The sequence below is a fragment of the Populus euphratica genome, unplaced genomic scaffold (genome assembly GCF_000495115.2).
Source record: "Populus euphratica unplaced genomic scaffold, PopEup_1.0 scaffold588.1, whole genome shotgun sequence".
Classification (NCBI taxonomy): domain Eukaryota; kingdom Viridiplantae; phylum Streptophyta; class Magnoliopsida; order Malpighiales; family Salicaceae; genus Populus; species Populus euphratica.
In genome coordinates this window covers 17,920-36,241 of record NW_011500202.1, presented here as the reverse complement: position 1 = coordinate 36,241, position 18,322 = coordinate 17,920, and the positions used below count along the sequence as shown (strand labels likewise).

The following is an 18,322-nucleotide window of genomic DNA, read 5'->3' as shown; positions in this document are numbered from 1 at the left end:
CAATCTTGTAATACAGTAATCTCTAACATTTTTCTTTCATTAATCAAAGAATGCAATTCATCTCCATCATCATGTAATTTACTGAGCAATCCTAGGCGCTCTAACCCCTTCTTCAAAAACAAGGTGGCTATGTCGGATAGCGACAGACTTCAGGAAAAAAAATGAAGGCCTTCACCACGAAAGCTGCCTAAAATTATAATTTAGTCCCTATAATATAAATGTTTTCATAATTGGTCCATCTTCTTTTAGCCTTTCCATTTTGATTCTAAACTTTTTTTTTTTCAATCATAAATGATCAATTACAGATAAAATTTAGGATAGAGAAATTTTTTAGCAATTTAACTATCAAGAACTTAAAAGTCGACCTGAGATAAAACTCGAGTCATAGATTGATAAAGTAAACTTTAGTTTACTCAATTTTTTTTTTTAAATTAAAGCAATCATATTTTATCTTGAAATGACTAGATTTTTTTTTATTAGGTTAAGTAATATCAATTATTTTTTTTAAAAAAATTTAGATCGATCTAGACCTCTAGTTCGGATTTTATAATCAAGAATTATAATATTATTAATTTTGGTACTCAATATAAATTAAAATAAAAAATATCTAATTATTTATTAATAATATTGTCAATAAAACATTTAAAAATAAAATAATTCTTTTATATTTTATTATGTATTATCTATAATAAATAAAGAGGATATAAAAATAATCATTTTACGTTATATATATAATTTTGTCTCTACACTCTTAATATCTTATTTCCTATATCTTCATTTCTTTTATTTCAAGATAATAACGAAACTCTAGGGAAATCATACTTTAATGGTGGCGTCTAATAAACTTTCGTAAGTGTTAAGTAGTGTTCGTGGGTGCCATTCTGGGCCAAGTTCTCTTAAGTATTCTCTACTCAATGGGCTTACATTTTCAAAAGCCTTCAAAAGAAATCGATTTAGCCCAATAACTTTAAATGTCCTATAAAGCCCAATGAATCTCTTTAGGGCACGATTCAATCACTGAATCCAAAAAATAACCCTATAAACACCACAATATAAAATCCACGGTTTGACACTCCATCGCTATCTCCTTGAGCTGCAGCAGCTATTCACCAGTCTCTAGCTCTCCGCCTCCAAAATCCAAAAACAAAATCCAGGGTTTTGATTGAAATCATGGCAGACAAAGCCGTTACCATTCGTAACAGGAACTTCATGACAAATCGTCTCCTTTCAAGGAAGCAATTTGTAAGCTTTGACCCTCCCATTCTCTCTTTTTTCTTCATTTTCTAGGTGCCCGAACGAGGGCTTAGTAAAGAATTTTTTTTTAGTTTTTGATTTTGTTCTACTGGGTCCTTTAGATCTTGAACTGCAAGGAAGAAAGTTCAGAATTTTTTAGATGGTTGTTTATGAATGTTTGTTCCTGTAAGTGTTAAGAGTTATTGTTTGTTGTATTTGGAATAAATTGTTAGTACTTAAATGGATCGCGGCTCTTAAATGGACATGCAGAATATTGTTTGTGGGTTTTTATTAGTCAATGTGAATAGTCTTGGTTTTGTTTTGCTTAAATAGAAATAAAGCGTGTTTTAGATTAGGGAAGTTCAATTTCTTTTTAATTTACGTTGGTGATTAATGTTTGTGTAAGAATTCAGAGTTGGACAAACTAGTAGGGGCCAGTGATGTGACAAAATATTTGCTACTCTTGATGGGATTCAAGGAATCCATTAGATGCTAGGTTCCACCAAGATCTCTGATCTCATGAATCCTTTTGGTTTCAAACTTTTTTCTTGGGAGTTTTTATTGGCTGGTAAAATGAGATGTTGTAACGTATTTACTGACCCTGGCATTAGTGGTTATTTTAGAACAATTATGCTTTGGTGTCAAATGGACCCTGTTAGAGCATTACCTGCTAATATCTGTGTTTGCATAGGTTCAACGAAAATGTGTATTCCATTGTATTTGTTTTCTTTTTTTTTTAAGTAAGATCTTCAAGTGTTTTTGGTTTTAATTCTTCTCTTTTGATTAACGCAGATCATTGATGTTCTTCATCCTGGTAGAGCCAATGTTTCCAAGGTATATCCTCAGTCTCGTGTTGCTTTTAGAAGTTTTTTGTGCTTTATTTTTCTGAGCATTATCTGTTTCATCCATGGTTTTGAAAAAATATTTGCATATTATGAGGATTTGGAATGATTTTCCATTATTGTTATAATGAGGCTGTATTGGACAATTAACTGTGAGATAGTTCTGATGTAGGAATAACTTAACATACACCTTGAGTTTTTTAAGGTTATCTGCATTGACCATTTTTTATTATAAAAGTTGACTTTTGAGTGACTGATGCACCTGGTTTTGTTGTTTATGTTGCACTTGTTCTGTTATGAAGGCAGAACTGAAGGAAAAACTGGCAAATTTGTATGAGGTGAAGGACCCCAATACAATCTTTGTGTTCAAATTTAGGACCCATTTTGGTGGTGGGAAATCCACTGGATTTGGGTTGATTTATGATACAGTTGACAATGCAAAGAAGTACGAGCCCAAGTACAGGCTCATAAGGGTATGTCTTAAAACATTCTCTTTTATATTAACTTGCATATGTGTTTTGATATTATTTTTTTGTGGATTTCTTGGGTTCATGCAAGTTATGTATTAATTAAGTATATGGAGCTAAAATTAAAATCATTGCTTGGAACATGACACTTGTAGCATGAATTGACCTGGTTATTCAATTTGGAGTATTTAGTTGTTGTTGTTGAAAGATAATTATTAATGGAGTGCTCCTTTGCAAGTTTCTATTAGTTATAGATGTGATTCTTATCTGTAGCCAAATATTAATGTTCTGCTAGTGTTTTTTTCATATTCTGTTGGGTTGATTAAGCGTCTCATTCTATCAATGTTTGTCGGATTCATGTTATTGTTCAGTTGTGAAAGCTCTCCATCACATGCATTTTTGCTTAATCTATGTCTTGTATTGGCAGAATGGGCTTGCCACTAAGATAGAGAAGTCGAGGAAGCAATTGAAGGAGAGGAAGAACAGGGCAAAGAAAGTCCGTGGAGTCAAGAAGGTGAGCTCCTGGTTTTATTTTTGACTGCCTCTTGATGCTTGTTATTTCCTTTTTCATTACTTTATGTTACAAGAGTAATAACTAACCTTAATATTTTCTGATGCAGACTAAGGCCGGAGATGCTGCAAAGAAGAAGTGAGTGATAGGTGATTTTGTGGTAGTTTTTATGTGCCCTTATGCACCAGGGGGGATTTCTTCAATAGTCTTGTGCTCTATCATTTAGAAATGGAATATTTCTTCTTTGTGTGGATGTTTGGGTTATCTTATGTTTAGCTAAATTATCTGATTTTGAGCACTCATCTGTGGACAAGTTCTGGAACATCGAGCCATTATATATTTCTAGTTATTTTCATTTTGTTATTTTCGTAATGATGCTCAATGCTGCACCTGGAATTAGATCCCATGAAGAAACTCTTTTAAAGAAGATTTCAAAATGCAAACATGGAACATTAATGGTGTGTTTTGGATTATGATAGTAGTTGTGGTTTAAATGTTTTTTTATTAGAAATATATCAAAATAAATTTTTTTATTTTTTAAAAATTATTTTTGTTATTAATTCATTAAAATGATCAATATACATACATACATATATATAAAGTCAAAATAAAATAAAAAATTAAAATTTAAGACAACACCTGTGTTCCCAAACAGCTCTAAAATTAAAATTAATTTACTTTGATTGCCAACTAGCGGTATATTTTCGTCAGATTAGTGGTGAATGTTGTGTTTCCAGTCAACGAAACCTTTTCTATCATATTCTTTTGATGATATTCCGAAGATTGGGGTTAGATGCGGAATATGAGACCAGGGATGTATGAGAAGATGTGTATTCCATGTCCTTCCTATTTGTTCACCAGCATACAACAGATGATCCGCCTCCTTCATACTAGGCTAGAGTATGTGCATGAGGGTCTTGGACTCAGCTCGCGAGCAAGCTTTTTGTTTATTTTAGTGCCCAAGCAATGAATGCAGAGGCATCTTTCTCTTGTCATTCGGCTTAAGGTGGGACTAAATCCAATCCAGTGAGCCAGAGTGAATGGGAGGACGAAGCGTCCGACGATCGAGGAAAGAGTAAGGAATTTGGTTTCAGTTTCGAGGTAGGTCACGTTCACACAATTCTACATAATTTCTAGCTTCTTGACATGTCCTTGTAAGACCCTTTTAAAGCACGATTTGCACGCATATAGCTTGTTCAGGAGGAGGAAATTTCTCGATGGGATTTGATTCTGGGAAGTCCATGTGAAACATTCAGGTTTGGTCGGTTGAAGATCAATATGCTTTTGGCATCGCTTTCGCTTTGATTATGTTCTTGACTAAATCTATTTAAGATTTTCAGACTCACTCCAGATTCTTTGCTGGCCACTTCAGTTGCTGAAAAAAGGACCTGCATGGATTGGCCATTGGAGAGTTTTTTAGTTAAAAAACTAGATGGACCATTTGTTAGCTTGAAGCAAGCAAACAACCGCTCTTTCTTAACTTGAAGCAACCAAACTGAGCCACCCGAAGACTATAGAGCCATTTTAACAGGACAGCAATTCAAGTCATCATCATCCAGAAGCCTTTAAATAGATTTATTTTAGTAAAAATAAAGTTAATTTGAACAGTAAGACAATGACTTCGTGGTAGCTGCAGTAGAAACCACAAACAATGTGAGGTTCAAGCCATGATGCTATCAAAATCAACAGACGGTTCCCTTCTCTAAGGATCACTCTACACCATGACTTTATGGATTCTGTGTTAATGGCAGCCTTCACCCTTTATTGAAGAACAGTAAAGGCATATGCCAAACTATGGAGGTTAAGTGGTTGCCACTGCACCGAACCATCAAACATTTTTTTATCTATTTATTTTCAGGCAAGGAAGTTGGTAATTGTTGGATAATGAAATCCTTACTATTACTAGCTCATGAAGACTCTGAAAGTCTTGCTGTTCAATTAGCTCATGTTTAAAACATTGTAGCGTGTCCAGACTATTTGATCTTAGCTCGTTCATTGGATGTCTACAAATCACTCCATTCATACGTATAAGGTAAATAACGATTCAAAGTAATCAGAAATTAAATTATTATCACTATAAATCCGATGTTATACACGTCTCCAATCTGTACACGTCAAGCAAATCCATTGGCACCTACTTCTTTCAATCTCAAAAATGAGAAATATGACAAGTGAGGTTCTGGCCTAGCGGTGGGAGGGGCTTGTCTCCTTCCTCCGTACCTGGATTCGAACTTCATCATGCACGCTGAGGTTCTGGTCTAGTGGTGGGAGGGGCTTATCTCCTTCCTCCGTACCTGAGTTCGAACCTCACCATGCACGCCTGTCACCCCCGCGGTGCTTTACCTGCTTTCACTGGGCTTACAAGATGTTCAGTGGGCCGTGGGGATTAGTCGTGGTGCGCGTAAGCTGGCCCGGACACCCTACGTAAATCAAAAATAAAAAATAAAAAAAAATGAGAAATATGACATAAACAAAAAAAGAAAAAGAAAAAGAAAAAGAAAATCTGTACATAATTTCCCCCTTAATTTTGACAAAAAGAAAAGCAATGAATACTAGTGTTTTTGTAAACTTTCCAAATTCTTTATTATTAGTACTAGTTTACTTGCTCCTTTCCAAATTCTTTATTATAGGGTTGTGGAGATTGTTTTGATATTGTTATTAAACCCAACACAACAAATTAATTTTAAAAACTCTTAACTTGATTTCTTGTCGAGCCTCAAATTAAAATTAAATTATGTGAGAGTTGTCTCGATGTGACTTAATCAACTTATCAAGTTCAAAAACAACCTGAATAACAGATAAAAAGTGCTATTTGACTTTAAAAAGTTTTAAGATGATTTTTTTTTTAATATTGTGATGGTGATATATTAAATTAATTTAAGCTTCGTGACTAAACTTGCAAAAGTTATAATCTAAATCATGGGTTCTATTATATTTAAGAATTTTATTTTTTAAAATTATTTTTACTTAATGAATCATGGGCTTCACTGCAAACATTAGGATGTTTGTTTGAAACTGTGATAACCTTGTAGAAAGTAAACCAAAATAAATTATAAATACCAATTTAAAATTAATAAATTGTTAAATGATAAAAAAAATGAAAAGGATTCAATTGAAAAAGAAAAAATTGGAAGATGAATTTTTTATTTGAAGAAAACTATTTAACATTATTATTAAACTTGACCTTGCAAGTCAACCTTGAAACATTTCAACTTCACTATTTACTTAGCCTGAATTTATAATTAATTCATATGTGATTTGAATCTATGTCCTAGTTGACTCGGTGAGCCCAAATGCAACCCGAAGATTAATAAATGCGTGATTTCACTTTTTTTAAAAAGAATTTGAGATGATATGTTTTTTTAAAATGTTACGACAACATAATGGATCAATATGAGCTTTGCAACTTAACTCACAAAACTTATGACCCAAGTCAAATATGGGATGAGTTGTTGGATGTTGAAATTGAAAAAAAAATCAATTAAAAAAAAATGAGTCAAGTTAACATGAATCAACATGTCAAATTCACAACCTGAATAATGAGATCATGATAACCTCATAGTAAACAAATCAGGAAAAAAATATGAAGCCCAATTAAAAAAATTCAATTAAAAAGGACCTAGAAAATAAAGAGTTAACTCGGGTCAACCTGCCAAATTTGCGACTTGGGTTATAAGATCGAAATAACTCATAAAAAAATTACAAAGTTGAATTTCTAATCAACCTAATTTTAAAGAATAAAATATAAAAAATCAATTAGAAAAAACTACACAAAATAATAAACCATGTCAACTTAAGTTAATTATTAAACTCGTGACTTAATTCATAAATTAGTAATAAATTCATATAAAATGAGTTAAAATCCTCATTTCCAACATATATAATGTTAAAAGTTGCAATAAAAAAAAATTTAAATCCATAAGAGTTGTATGTAACAAAACATAAAAATATAAAAAAATTACAAAATATAATTATTAAAACTATCTATATTGATAATAAAATTAAAAAAATAAATAAATAATTTTTTTTTGAGTTATCGAAAGGTAAATTAAAAAGAAAACTAAATAAAAATAATAATATACTATTATAGTAAATAGTACTATGTGAATGATGAAAATAAAGTGATTTAACTGCATCCTATAGTGTTTTTGTTAATTAATTAGTAATAATAATAATTTGTAGCTGCATTTTAATTAAAAAAACCAAGGAAAAGAAACAAAAAAGTGAATCGGCTTCGAAGTTCAAACAATCAAAGATTCCCGTTTGTCTCTCTCTCTCAATTTCACGTGTACTTTTCCTTTTCCTTCTCTTTTTCCCTCTCTCTCTTCCCCTTCCTGTTTGGAAGTGAGACTATAAATATAGTGAATTGGTGGACTAGTTTATATCATCCTCTTGCACTCCACCTTCTCTTTATCTACTCTTTTCCACACCATTCCTTATTAACCCCATTTTCTTTTTTTACTGCCTTTCATTATGGAGGATGATAATGGTAATCAACTTTTCTTTGGTCGTTTCTTGAATTATAATGAAGGGTTTTTGTTTTGAAGGTGTTTTTTTGCATCGATGTGTTTTGTCATGGTTTAAGCTGGCTCGTGTTGTGCTTACATGCTTTATGTTTCGAAAGTTTCGTTGTTTTCTTTTAATGGGATTCTGAGTTCGGTTAATTTTCTTGTATTTTCTTTTGGTTCTATGTTTATGGTTGGTATATTTGGAATTAAAGCTTGAAGTTTTTTTTGGCGGCCATGAATTTAGATTTTTGTTATGTTTAATTCATTTGTTTTTTTTTCTCCTTTCTTTTTTTAATTAGGAAACGAAGAGTTAAAGTTCTTCCCTTTAACATTTTGGCTGTGTAATGTTGGAATTTTAATCTTTAATGTATTGAAAAGATATCTGGATGTCTTAAAATGGCAGACTTTCCAAGAATTTCAGCTATATGTCCTGTTTTGGACATTTACAGAGTGAGCTTTCTTTTTTCTGTGTTTCTACAGATTGATTTGTAGATTTTGACGCTTAATATATAGAGGTATAATGATAGCAACAATAGTCCTTTCGATCTGTCTTTGAGAAACATTTTCATGTCTTGTGATGTTTAAATTATCAAAGATAATGGATGGGTTCATTTCTGAGAAAGCAATAACTGATGGTAAATCTAAAAATTTTACCATTTATTCAAACTTTAGATCTGGTCTTTAATCTTTACCATGAATGTCACATAAAATCGGATAAGTGAATGCTAGTATGATTGAATGCTTTAGATCACTGGTTTGAACAATTTGTTTAAAACACATGTTTTTGGATTCTACAAGTTAGTTAAAGTCATCATGTATATAAGAAATCCTAGATAATTATATGTCATTTTCTTCAATTATAGATCAGTGTTGACATTTTTGTTTTGTTTTACCCTCTTGCTTTTCAATAGTGATGGAAGCTGAAGACCGAACTATTTCTGTGGCATCTTCTTTTGCTGGTTATCAAGAAGGTAAATGTCAAATGAGTTTCTTGCTCCATTTTTTTTTTCTAACATGTTTGGACATTTTAACGATAAATTAGTATCGCCAGCAGTTGGTTGATCAAATTATATGTACTTTCATGAGGAACATATGTCAATTTATGCAATTCCATTTCTTAATATCCCAATCAACATGATCGTTTTCATTATTGTGAACACTGAGAAAAGTTGTCTCTGTCCTTGTTTGTGTTAATGCATCGAGGCTCCCCACTTCTATGTTCGTCTTTTTCCCTTGCTGTTTTCCCTGTCAAGGAGGACTCTTGGGTTTCAAGACAATCATGTATCTGTCTCTTGATAGTTATTGATTATGAAAGTTTTTGTTGATTAATCAACCAGCTGTTCAGGATAGAGACCATAAATTCTTAAGTAAAGCAGTTGAAGAAGCTTATAAAGGTGTCGAATGTGGTGACGGAGGTCCATTCGGCGCTGTCGTTGTTCGAAATGATGAAGTAGTCATGAGCTGTCACAACATGGTTTTGAAAAACACTGATCCCACTGCACATGCCGAAGTTACTGCTATTAGAGAGGTTAAGAGTTGAAATTATCATATTCCCTTGATTTTATATGCAGAGTGTTGTGTCGTGTGTGTTGATGTGCAAATTGCAAACTTATTTTGGTAATTCCTGCTATACAATGCATGAATAAATTTATCTTGCAGGCATGTAAGAAGCTGAACCGAATTGAGCTCTCGGATTGCGAAATATATGCGTCCTGCGAACCATGTCCAATGTGCTTCGGCGCCATCCATCTCTCAAGACTCAAGGTCGAGTAGCTCAAATTCTCATTTTCACGTGATATTTAATGCTTCAAGTTTTCCAAGTTTCTAACACGTTTGTGTTTTTGCATGTTCTGCAACAGAGGTTGGTTTACGGAGCTGAAGCTGAAGCAGCTATTGCAATTGGGTTTGATGATTTCATTGCTGATGCATTAAGAGGTACTGGGTTCTATCAGAAGGCTCACTTGGAGATCAAGAAAGCCGACGGTAGTGGCGCTGTTATCGCAGAACAAGTATTCGAAAAGACCAAGTCGAAATTTACCATGTATTGATTTTCACGTAAAGCTTGCTTACCGTGTATTTATCTATTGTATGATCTCCTTATGATATATTCCAGTATATTGTTGTTCAATTGTTATAACCATTAAAATATAATTATGATTTAACTATTATAAATAAAATAAATTTGTAGTACAATTCTGAAAATAAGTCGAATCCAAAAAAAAATTTATTTAATCTTTTTATAATATACTAAAATAAAAAAAAAGAGGGGATTTAAATGAAAAATTCAAGAAATAATAACTCTGAAAATAATAAATTAATATGTCGTTAAATAAGTTCAAGGGTCTACACATTCATTTCTATAGTTTTATTGATCATTAAAGTAAAATAAATATTTTTTCATATCAAGTAAACAAATTTGATATTCCTTAAAGCTAAAAAAAAAATCGATGAGATTACGAGTACATTAATTAAAAAAAGTTTTCTAATCAATTTGTTATCATTAAGGGAATGTAATATTAAAAGTAATTTTCATTCATTCGACAATAATCTAGAAATAAAATTTGTGCATTTATTCTAAGTAAATATTCAAGAACTTGACAATTTAACTTATTTTATTCTTCTCTAATAAATCAAGATGAGACTTATAGCAATCAAATTAATTCTTTTGATTTGTACTCTAGTCCCTAACAACAATGACGGATTGAAAAAAAATAGAAAGCATACATGTTATTTCAAAAAAGTTCAATAAATTTAAATAACAATCAATAGCATAATTCTAAACGAGAAAAAATAAATATTTAAATAAAAAATTACAATAATAACATTATTTCTTACAATTTACTAATGGAGATGATGTGTATCCCGCTTGAACCAAATTCAAGAGTTTAATTTATAGTTGCTTGGAAAATTGACAAAAACAAAGAAGAAATGAATGTTTTTTTTTTAACTTTGTTTTAGTTATGTTCTGCTCTATTTATCCTCTCTATTGGATGTCAAATTTCTCAAGAATATTAGGCTAATTAGAAGTATTCATGATACTTAATTCATTCCATCTTTATTTGATCCTTAAAGTTAGATAAATTTTAGAATTTGTGTTAAAAACTGACCTTGTTACTGTCACAATTCTATTGTAATTTCAATTCTATTACAACTTAAACTTTGTTTCTGACTTGATTTTTTAAAATAGTCAACCACACTAGCTATAGTTTTTCATTCATAACATGTTAAAGGCTTGATTTGAACCTTTCTTGGGTCCTAAGACCCATCATTTATATGTCAGAATCTCAATCATAGTGAAATGCTCAACATTGTTAGTTTTTTTTTTTTTTTATCATATTAGGATACTTATTTTGTTCTTCATATTACATCTGAAGTTTGATTTCAAAACGATTTTATATGATTTGGAGTACTTCATGAAAGTTTTATTCCTGAATATTTAAATAAATTGGGGCTTCTGAATCGCTGATTTTGATATTTAAAATTTAAAAGATTCTCGTTTGAATATCTAATGTGAAAGCAGAGAATCCTGCTGCGAATAAATCGTTTGAATATTTAAAATTTTAGCTTGAGTTTGCAAGTCTGATTAAAAATCCAATTCAGATCGTATATTTGCTCATAATACAAGCTTGACATGTGTATTTAAATTTAGATTAAGTTCATGTTTTTATTTAAGAACTTTAACTTGGCGAAAAACTTGTTACAAGAAGCTAGATTCAAAATATAGAACGAATTTTTTTATCTTTAACAATTAATTCACAAAGTTTATTAAACATATTAAATTCATAAATATAACTTTTAATAAGTTCAAAATATATTAAAAAATATAGTGTAGAAAAAGTAAAAACATGTATATATATTTTACGATTATCAATATTTCATCACAAACTCCTCATCTCATTGTTTAAAAAGTACAGTTCCAAAAATTAATTTTGGCTCCTTGTCTCATTCCATTGTACTACTCTAAGGAAAACCAACTTAGTTTGATGTTTAAGTTCTCTAGTTAATCACATATGATGTTGTTCACATTCTGGAGGAGGCCGCAAGACAAATATTTGTCTGTGAACACATCAGTCCGATAGTTGATGATATACGCAAGACTCGACAAGATAACAAGACAAGACTCTTTAGTTTCTAGTATCGTGTTTGATTAATGTTCCATGACAGAAGGGTCTAGTGTAAAAGAGACAAAAACATATTTAATTAAAGAAATAAAAAAATAAAATAAATTAAAATAGTTTTGAAGTGAACTTCGTGCTTTCAAAACAAGAAAACATAGATATAAGGAGACATGCTCTCTCAGTTTCCACTACCCAAATCTCTTATATCCCATTGCATAGAGTATTCTTACCATTTGGAACAGAAACACATCTGTAATGTTCTCCTGCACATTTGTTTTATGAACATAATAATGGACTCGGACGACTTCACTTGAATTTGGGAAGATGAAGCGAGCACTCCATCACATGAAATGTACACTGCAAGAGTAACAAGTGATTATTCCACCTGTTCCGGGGACAATAATACGTGTAACCAACGACACAACACACAAGTTTTTTAAGCTTTTTTTTTATTATTATTATTTAAAAAAAAATTAAAGATATTGGTCTGGAACCATTTTTAAATTTTGAATATTACGTGCAAAAATCCTTAACGTATGACAAGCATGATTGATGTTGAATAGGATGCTCTAACTTCTATGGACAGCTGCTGTGCAGCAGATTTTAAGCAAACGCCTTGCCTTCTTCATCCATGAAGCTCACGAGGTGTTTAGAAATATAATTATAGTTGTTTTTAAAAAAAAATATTTAAAAAAATATTAAAAAATATTTTTATATTTTTTAAAAAATATTGATATTAGAACATCAAAATTATTTAAAAACATTAAAAAAATAATAATTTAAACTAAAGAAATTAATTTTTTAAAAATACTTTTAAAATATAAAAACAAATAAAACATACACTAGATTGTGTACACTTCGAGATTCTCTTCCCAGGAATGCAGGGATTAAGTTGTTGTTGCATAACATAGTTATATTTAAAAAAAAAAATAGCATTTTCTGTTCTAACATAATATTTTTCTTGAAAAACTAATTTTTCAGTTTTTCAATTTTGTATGATTTAGAAGTTCTTCGTGAGTTTTTCAAACAAGAAAGAAAAAACATATAAATACAATTTTCTTATACACAAGCATTTTAAAAAAATATATAAGATATTAAAATTATTATTTTTCATTTGTTTTATATTAGTTAGTGACACAAATTTATTGTACATTCTCGTTCAAGGGATGCAGGGATTAAGTTGTGGTTTCAAAACATAGTAATATTTCAATTTTTTTTAAATAGTATTTTCTATTCAAACATAATATTTTTCCTGAAAAGCTAATTTTTCATTTTTTCAATTTTGTATGGTTTAGAAGTTCTCCGTGATTTTTCAATACAAGTTTTTCAAATGAGAAAAAAAAAACATATATATACAATACAATTTTCTTATACACAAGCAATTTTTAAAAATATAAAATATTAAAATTATTATTTTTCAGATTTCTATATTTAGTTAGTGACACAAATTTAATTTTTATTGTAAATCTAATATAAATATCTTTTGAGTTAACAATATAAATTCTTCATAACAATTTTAGTAAAATAAAATTATTATTCTATAATTAGATTATCCCAAATACAAAATACTAAGATGAAAATTATGATTTATGGTTTTTTATGAGAATAGTTGTGTTCTTAATGGGTTTCTTATTGAAAAATGAACAAAAAAATTGTTTTCATTTTCAATAAATAAATACGTTTTTTAATTCTTTATTGAAAAACAAAAACTACAAAAGAAATGGGAAAAATCGTTTCTGTTATAAAACACACCCTAACATTTTTCTTGATTTCCCCCAACCTAATTAACCAAACCTTTCACATTCAAGTATTTAAATTCAATCACCTAACCCTCTTGGCTAATGTGCTTAGTATTTCTTTAAAAAATAAAAATTAAATTGTTCCAATGATGCCACCAATTATTAGCCTGTTTGAAAATTTTTTAAAGTGATTTTCATACTAAAATATATTAAAATAATTTTTTTATTTTTTAAAAATTATTTTTGAGATTAGTGTATTAAAACAATTTAAAACATTAAAAAAATTAATTTTATATAAAAAATTAATTTTAAAAAAAAAAACATGGTTCCTAAATGCTTCCTAAATGCTTTTATATGTATTGCACATATTATTTTTGGAAGCTTTAAGAGATATTTATCCAAAATCTTAAAGGAAATAATTATATATCATTCAAAGATTGTCAATGAATTAGAAAATCAAGAATGTTTATTTCCATTTTTCCTAATTACCTCATCTCTTTTTCAAAAAGAATTCAACTAACTCTATGGATTTTCTCTGAATTACCATATTAATAATAAAACAATTATAGGATTTCACATAATTCAAAACTAATCAATACCCATAATTGATATATATTCAATGTCATCGGGAAAAAAATAATTAATGCATGCTATACACAAGAATTATCATTAATGCATATAATATACAAAAAAATCTAATCTAAAAAGAATAAAAAAAAAATTGCACCAAGATTTGTTTGATAATATCGATTTATCTTAACAACCACTTTAAACACCAATGCTAATTATCTAAATAAAAAAAATAACAGCAAAGCTTATTACTATTTTTTTTCCCATAAATAAAAGAATAAGAGAAAAAAAAATCAAATTCACTTAAAAAAAAAATAAACTAAAAATAAGGCAAGCATGTGTTTTCATTCAATAGCCTTTCTTTCCCCTACCTTTCTCACTCGTTTTCTCCCAATGGGTCACCACCACCCTTCCCTCTTCTCCCTACTCCTCCTCCTCCTCTCCACCGCCACAGCCGACGACGGCGCCACCATTCTTAAGCTGGCCAACTCTATAACCCCATTACCCTCCGGCTGGTCCGCAAAATCCTCCACCACTTTTTGTTCCTGGCATGGTATAAACTGTGATTCTTCCAAATCAAGAGTCACCTCCATTTCTCTCTCAAAACTCAGCCTCTCAGGCACTCTTCCTCCAGAAATATCTACCCTTTCTGAACTACAATCTCTGTCTGTACAGGGAAACCAGCTTTCTGGGGATCTCCCATCCCTCGCCAACTTAACGAATTTGCAATACATTTTCTTGGATTCCAACAATTTCACGTCCATCCCTCCTGGTTTTTTTCAAGGATTAACGGGTTTGCAAACGTTAAGTATTGGAAATAATGTTAATTTGTCTCCGTGGCAGCTTCCAACTGATTTAGCTCAATGTACTAGTCTGACAACGTTAACAGCCAATGATTGTCAACTTTTTGGTTCTATTCCTGATGTTTTTGGGTCGTTACCAAGTTTGCAGAATTTGAGACTGAGTTATAATAATTTGACGGGGGTTTTGCCACCTTCTTTTGCGAATTCTGGGATACAGAATTTGTGGTTGAATAATCAGCAAATTGGGTTAACTGGGAGTATTGAGGTGATTGGATCGATAACTCAGTTGTCTCAGGTTTGGCTTCATATGAATCAGTTTACGGGTCCTATACCAGATTTGACAGAATGTAAGAGCATTTTTGATTTGCAGTTGAGGGATAATCAGTTTACAGGGATTGTGCCTGCGTCGTTGGTTTCTTTGCCGAATTTAGTGAATGTTTCCTTGTCTAATAACAAATTCCAAGGACCTGTGCCTCAGTTTCCCCCGTCTGTTATCACTGTTAAAAATGAAGGGATTAATAAATACTGTGCAGGTCCTGGGGTTCCTTGTGACGCTCTGGTGATGACATTGCTTGAGATTGCTGGGGGATTTGGGTATCCGTCGACATTGTCTGATAAGTGGGACGGTAATGATGCTTGTGGTTGGCCCCTTGTTACTTGTGACGTTGGGAAGAAGAACGTTGTTACTGTGAATTTGGCAAAGCAGCAATTTACAGGGAGTATCTCTCCATCATTTGCCAAGCTCTCTTCTTTGAAAAGTTTGTATCTCAATGAGAATAACTTGACGGGTTCAATTCCTGGTAGCTTGACCAAGCTGCCAGAGCTAGAAACCCTTGACGTTTCCAACAATAACCTATCAGGAAAAATTCCTGAGTTTCCAGGCTCTGTGAAATTAATTACAAAGCCGGGGAACCCATTCTTAAGGACAGATGTAGATACTTCCAGTGGAGGAACTACCAATGGCACTTCCAATGGAGGAACTACCAGTGGAGGAAGCAGTGCAGGTAGCACCAAGATAGCTGTTGGTGTGATTGCAGGCATCATTGTTGCTGGTGTCATCTTTATTGTTGTCCTGTCATTTGTCTTATATAAATATAAGAAACGAGATCCCAAATCTGGGAAGGAGTTGAAATGGGATGGTGGAAAGGCATTTTTCAAAAATGAAGTTGCAGGTGGAGGGAATGGTTATAATAAGGTCCCTATTGCATTGCATAGCCAGAGCAGTGATGGTGATAACAGCAAAAATATTTTTGAGGGTGGGAATGTTGCTGTGCCCATTGAATTTCTTCGACAAGTGACTGATAATTTTCATGAGATCAATATTATAGGAAGAGGTGGTTTTGGAGTGGTTTATAGAGGAGAGTTGCATGATGGAACTAAGATTGCTGTGAAGAGAATGGAATCCACAGTGATGGGAAACAAAGGTATGAGTGAGTTTCAAGCAGAGATTGCGGTGCTTACAAAGGTTAGGCATAGACATCTAGTTGCTCTCTTAGGTTATTGTATAAATAGCAACGAGAGACTCTTGGTCTATGAGTATATGCCACAAGGAACACTAGGACAGCATCTATTTGAATGTCACGATTACAGGTACACTCCACTTACATGGAAGCAGCGGATCACAATTGCACTGGATGTGGCAAGAGGAGTTGAGTATCTGCACGGTTTAGCACAGCAGAGTTTCATTCACAGAGATTTGAAAACTTCAAACATTCTTCTTGGTGACGACATGAGAGCCAAAGTGGCAGATTTTGGTTTGGTTAAAAATGCACCAGATGGGAAGTATTCTGTGGAAACACGATTGGCAGGCACATTTGGTTATCTTGCACCTGAGTATGCTGGTAATTGGCTTGGCCCTTTTCGTGTATTCTCAACTTTGTTGAAGGGATTTCTCCAGTTGCATGTTCTTCTTAACAATGATTTAGCAGTATGAAGATTGGAATGTCAATAGGTTCACATTTTTTGTTATGTTTCTCACATGGTCATTTCATCTTAGCATCTATTTTGTGTGGTGTCAATTGAGTTTTTTCATCGCAACATTTTAGAAATAGCCATATTTTTTGCTGTCCTGTAAATGCTTCAGGTTATTGGCTGCTGATATTGATCGTAAATTTCTCTTGATTTTGATGAACTGAATTGGTTGATGGTTAAGTTTAGTGAGGGTTGACTTCTTACAAGGGTCAATTTATTTACGAACAATTTCTGTTGTTTGCGTTCTTATTGGGTGCATGTGTGCAATTATGTTTGCTGCAAGCATGTTTTCAAAGACATCTCTATGTGAAATTGCGTTTAATTCTCAGATTCTGCACGCACTTTCCTTTAGTCTGTGATGAAATTATTTGGAAACCAGTTCCCTTTGTTTGCGGATGATCTGAATCTGAAGTGGGTCTTTGTTTTTTTTCAGCTACTGGAAGAGTGACTTCAAAGGTGGATGTTTATGCCTTCGGAGTTGTTCTGATGGAGATTATAACTGGCAGAAAAGCAGTGGATGACACTAGGCCAGAAGAGGCAGCTCATCTGGTCACATGGTTCCGCAGGATCCTGATCAACAAGGAGAACATTCCAAAGGCAATTGATGAGTCTCTAAAACCAGATGAAGAGACATTAGCCACCATTTATACGGTGACTGAGTTAGCAGGACATTGCACTGCTCGTGATCCATATCAGAGACCAGACATGGGGCATGCAGTGAATGTATTGGCACCTCTTGTAAAGCAATGGAGGCCGACTAGCCAACAAGAGGACCAGAACTGTGGCACCGACCTTGACACCAACCTTCCTGAAACACTGCGAAGATGGCAAACTGAAGAAGGTACTTCTACGATGTCTGATGATACTTCCTTCACTCAGACCAGGTCAAGTGTTCCCTCAATGACCTCTGGCTTTTCAGACACATTTACTTCAAATGATTGTCGGTGACAAAAGGAGATTAAAATACTTTTGAAGAGGTAAGGTAGAAAGGTGGAGATTTGTATCCTTCTCCACTTGCTGGATTGCCACTAGTGGTTACCAAACTATACCAAGGCTTCATTGTATTTATTTATTTTTGTTATTTTAATTGGTCCAAAGCTGAACATTAGAGCTATTTAGTTTTTTTTTCTCTCTCTACTGTAGTCGTTGAGGCTACTGATTGATTTAGCTACCCTGGAGTCAAATCAGAAACGGGGAGAAAAGGTGGTGGTAATATATTTCAGGCTCTATTTTCTTCTTTTTATCCTTCATTATTATTGTTATTGTATATATTGCTTTCAGTGCTGATTGCTGTGAGGAGATTTTTAGCTTTTTATTTAATTCGTGGCTTTCCTTTATTAAATTATCAATAAAAAACTAAAATATGAAAACGCTATATAATCACTCACATAGTTTTGTGGATTTCAATATTAATTTCCTTTTCTTTTTTTTTTGGTCTTAGAAGCATTTTTTGATCTGGTGGTTGCCGAGCTGAATTTTTTTATATATATATTATATCATGAAAATTAAGTTTAATAATTTTTTTTTTATGAAGTTATTGTTATAAAAAAAAAACTAAAC

At 32.0% G+C, this 18,322-nt stretch overlaps 3 protein-coding genes across 6 annotated transcripts; all 3 read left to right on the top strand.

Moving 5' to 3' along the window:
* Positions 1-1,058: 1,058 nt before the first annotated feature.
* On the top strand, positions 1,059-3,416 carry LOC105111897 (40S ribosomal protein S24-1-like). Its single transcript, XM_011007377.1, has 5 exons — positions 1,059-1,242; positions 2,026-2,067; positions 2,378-2,548; positions 2,970-3,056; positions 3,163-3,416. The coding sequence occupies exons 1-5, from the start codon at positions 1,171-1,173 to the stop codon at positions 3,193-3,195; spliced, it is 405 nt and encodes a 134-aa protein (XP_011005679.1). The 5' UTR covers positions 1,059-1,170; the 3' UTR covers positions 3,196-3,416.
* A 3,960-nt stretch (positions 3,417-7,376) lies between these two features.
* LOC105111898 (tRNA(adenine(34)) deaminase, chloroplastic-like) lies at positions 7,377-9,698 on the top strand. Of its 4 annotated transcripts, none has more exons than XM_011007379.1 (5): positions 7,377-7,542; positions 8,482-8,532; positions 8,899-9,089; positions 9,221-9,325; positions 9,421-9,698. In XM_011007379.1, exons 1-5 carry the CDS (start codon positions 7,527-7,529, stop codon positions 9,607-9,609), a joined length of 552 nt encoding a protein of 183 aa, XP_011005681.1. In that variant the 5' UTR covers positions 7,377-7,526; the 3' UTR covers positions 9,610-9,698. The 4 variants fall into 4 exon arrangements, with proteins under 4 accessions (XP_011005681.1, XP_011005682.1, XP_011005680.1 ...); XM_011007380.1 differs by having other exon boundaries at positions 7,378-7,542; positions 8,530-8,532; XM_011007378.1 differs by having other exon boundaries at positions 7,379-7,542; positions 8,473-8,532.
* Positions 9,699-14,344: 4,646 nt separating this feature from the next.
* Positions 14,345-17,993, top strand: LOC105111900 (probable receptor protein kinase TMK1). The gene is made up of 2 exons (XM_011007382.1): positions 14,345-16,632; positions 17,196-17,993. Exons 1-2 carry the CDS (start codon positions 14,382-14,384, stop codon positions 17,708-17,710), a joined length of 2,766 nt encoding a protein of 921 aa, XP_011005684.1. The 5' UTR covers positions 14,345-14,381; the 3' UTR covers positions 17,711-17,993.
* The last annotated feature ends 329 nt before the right edge of the window (positions 17,994-18,322 follow it).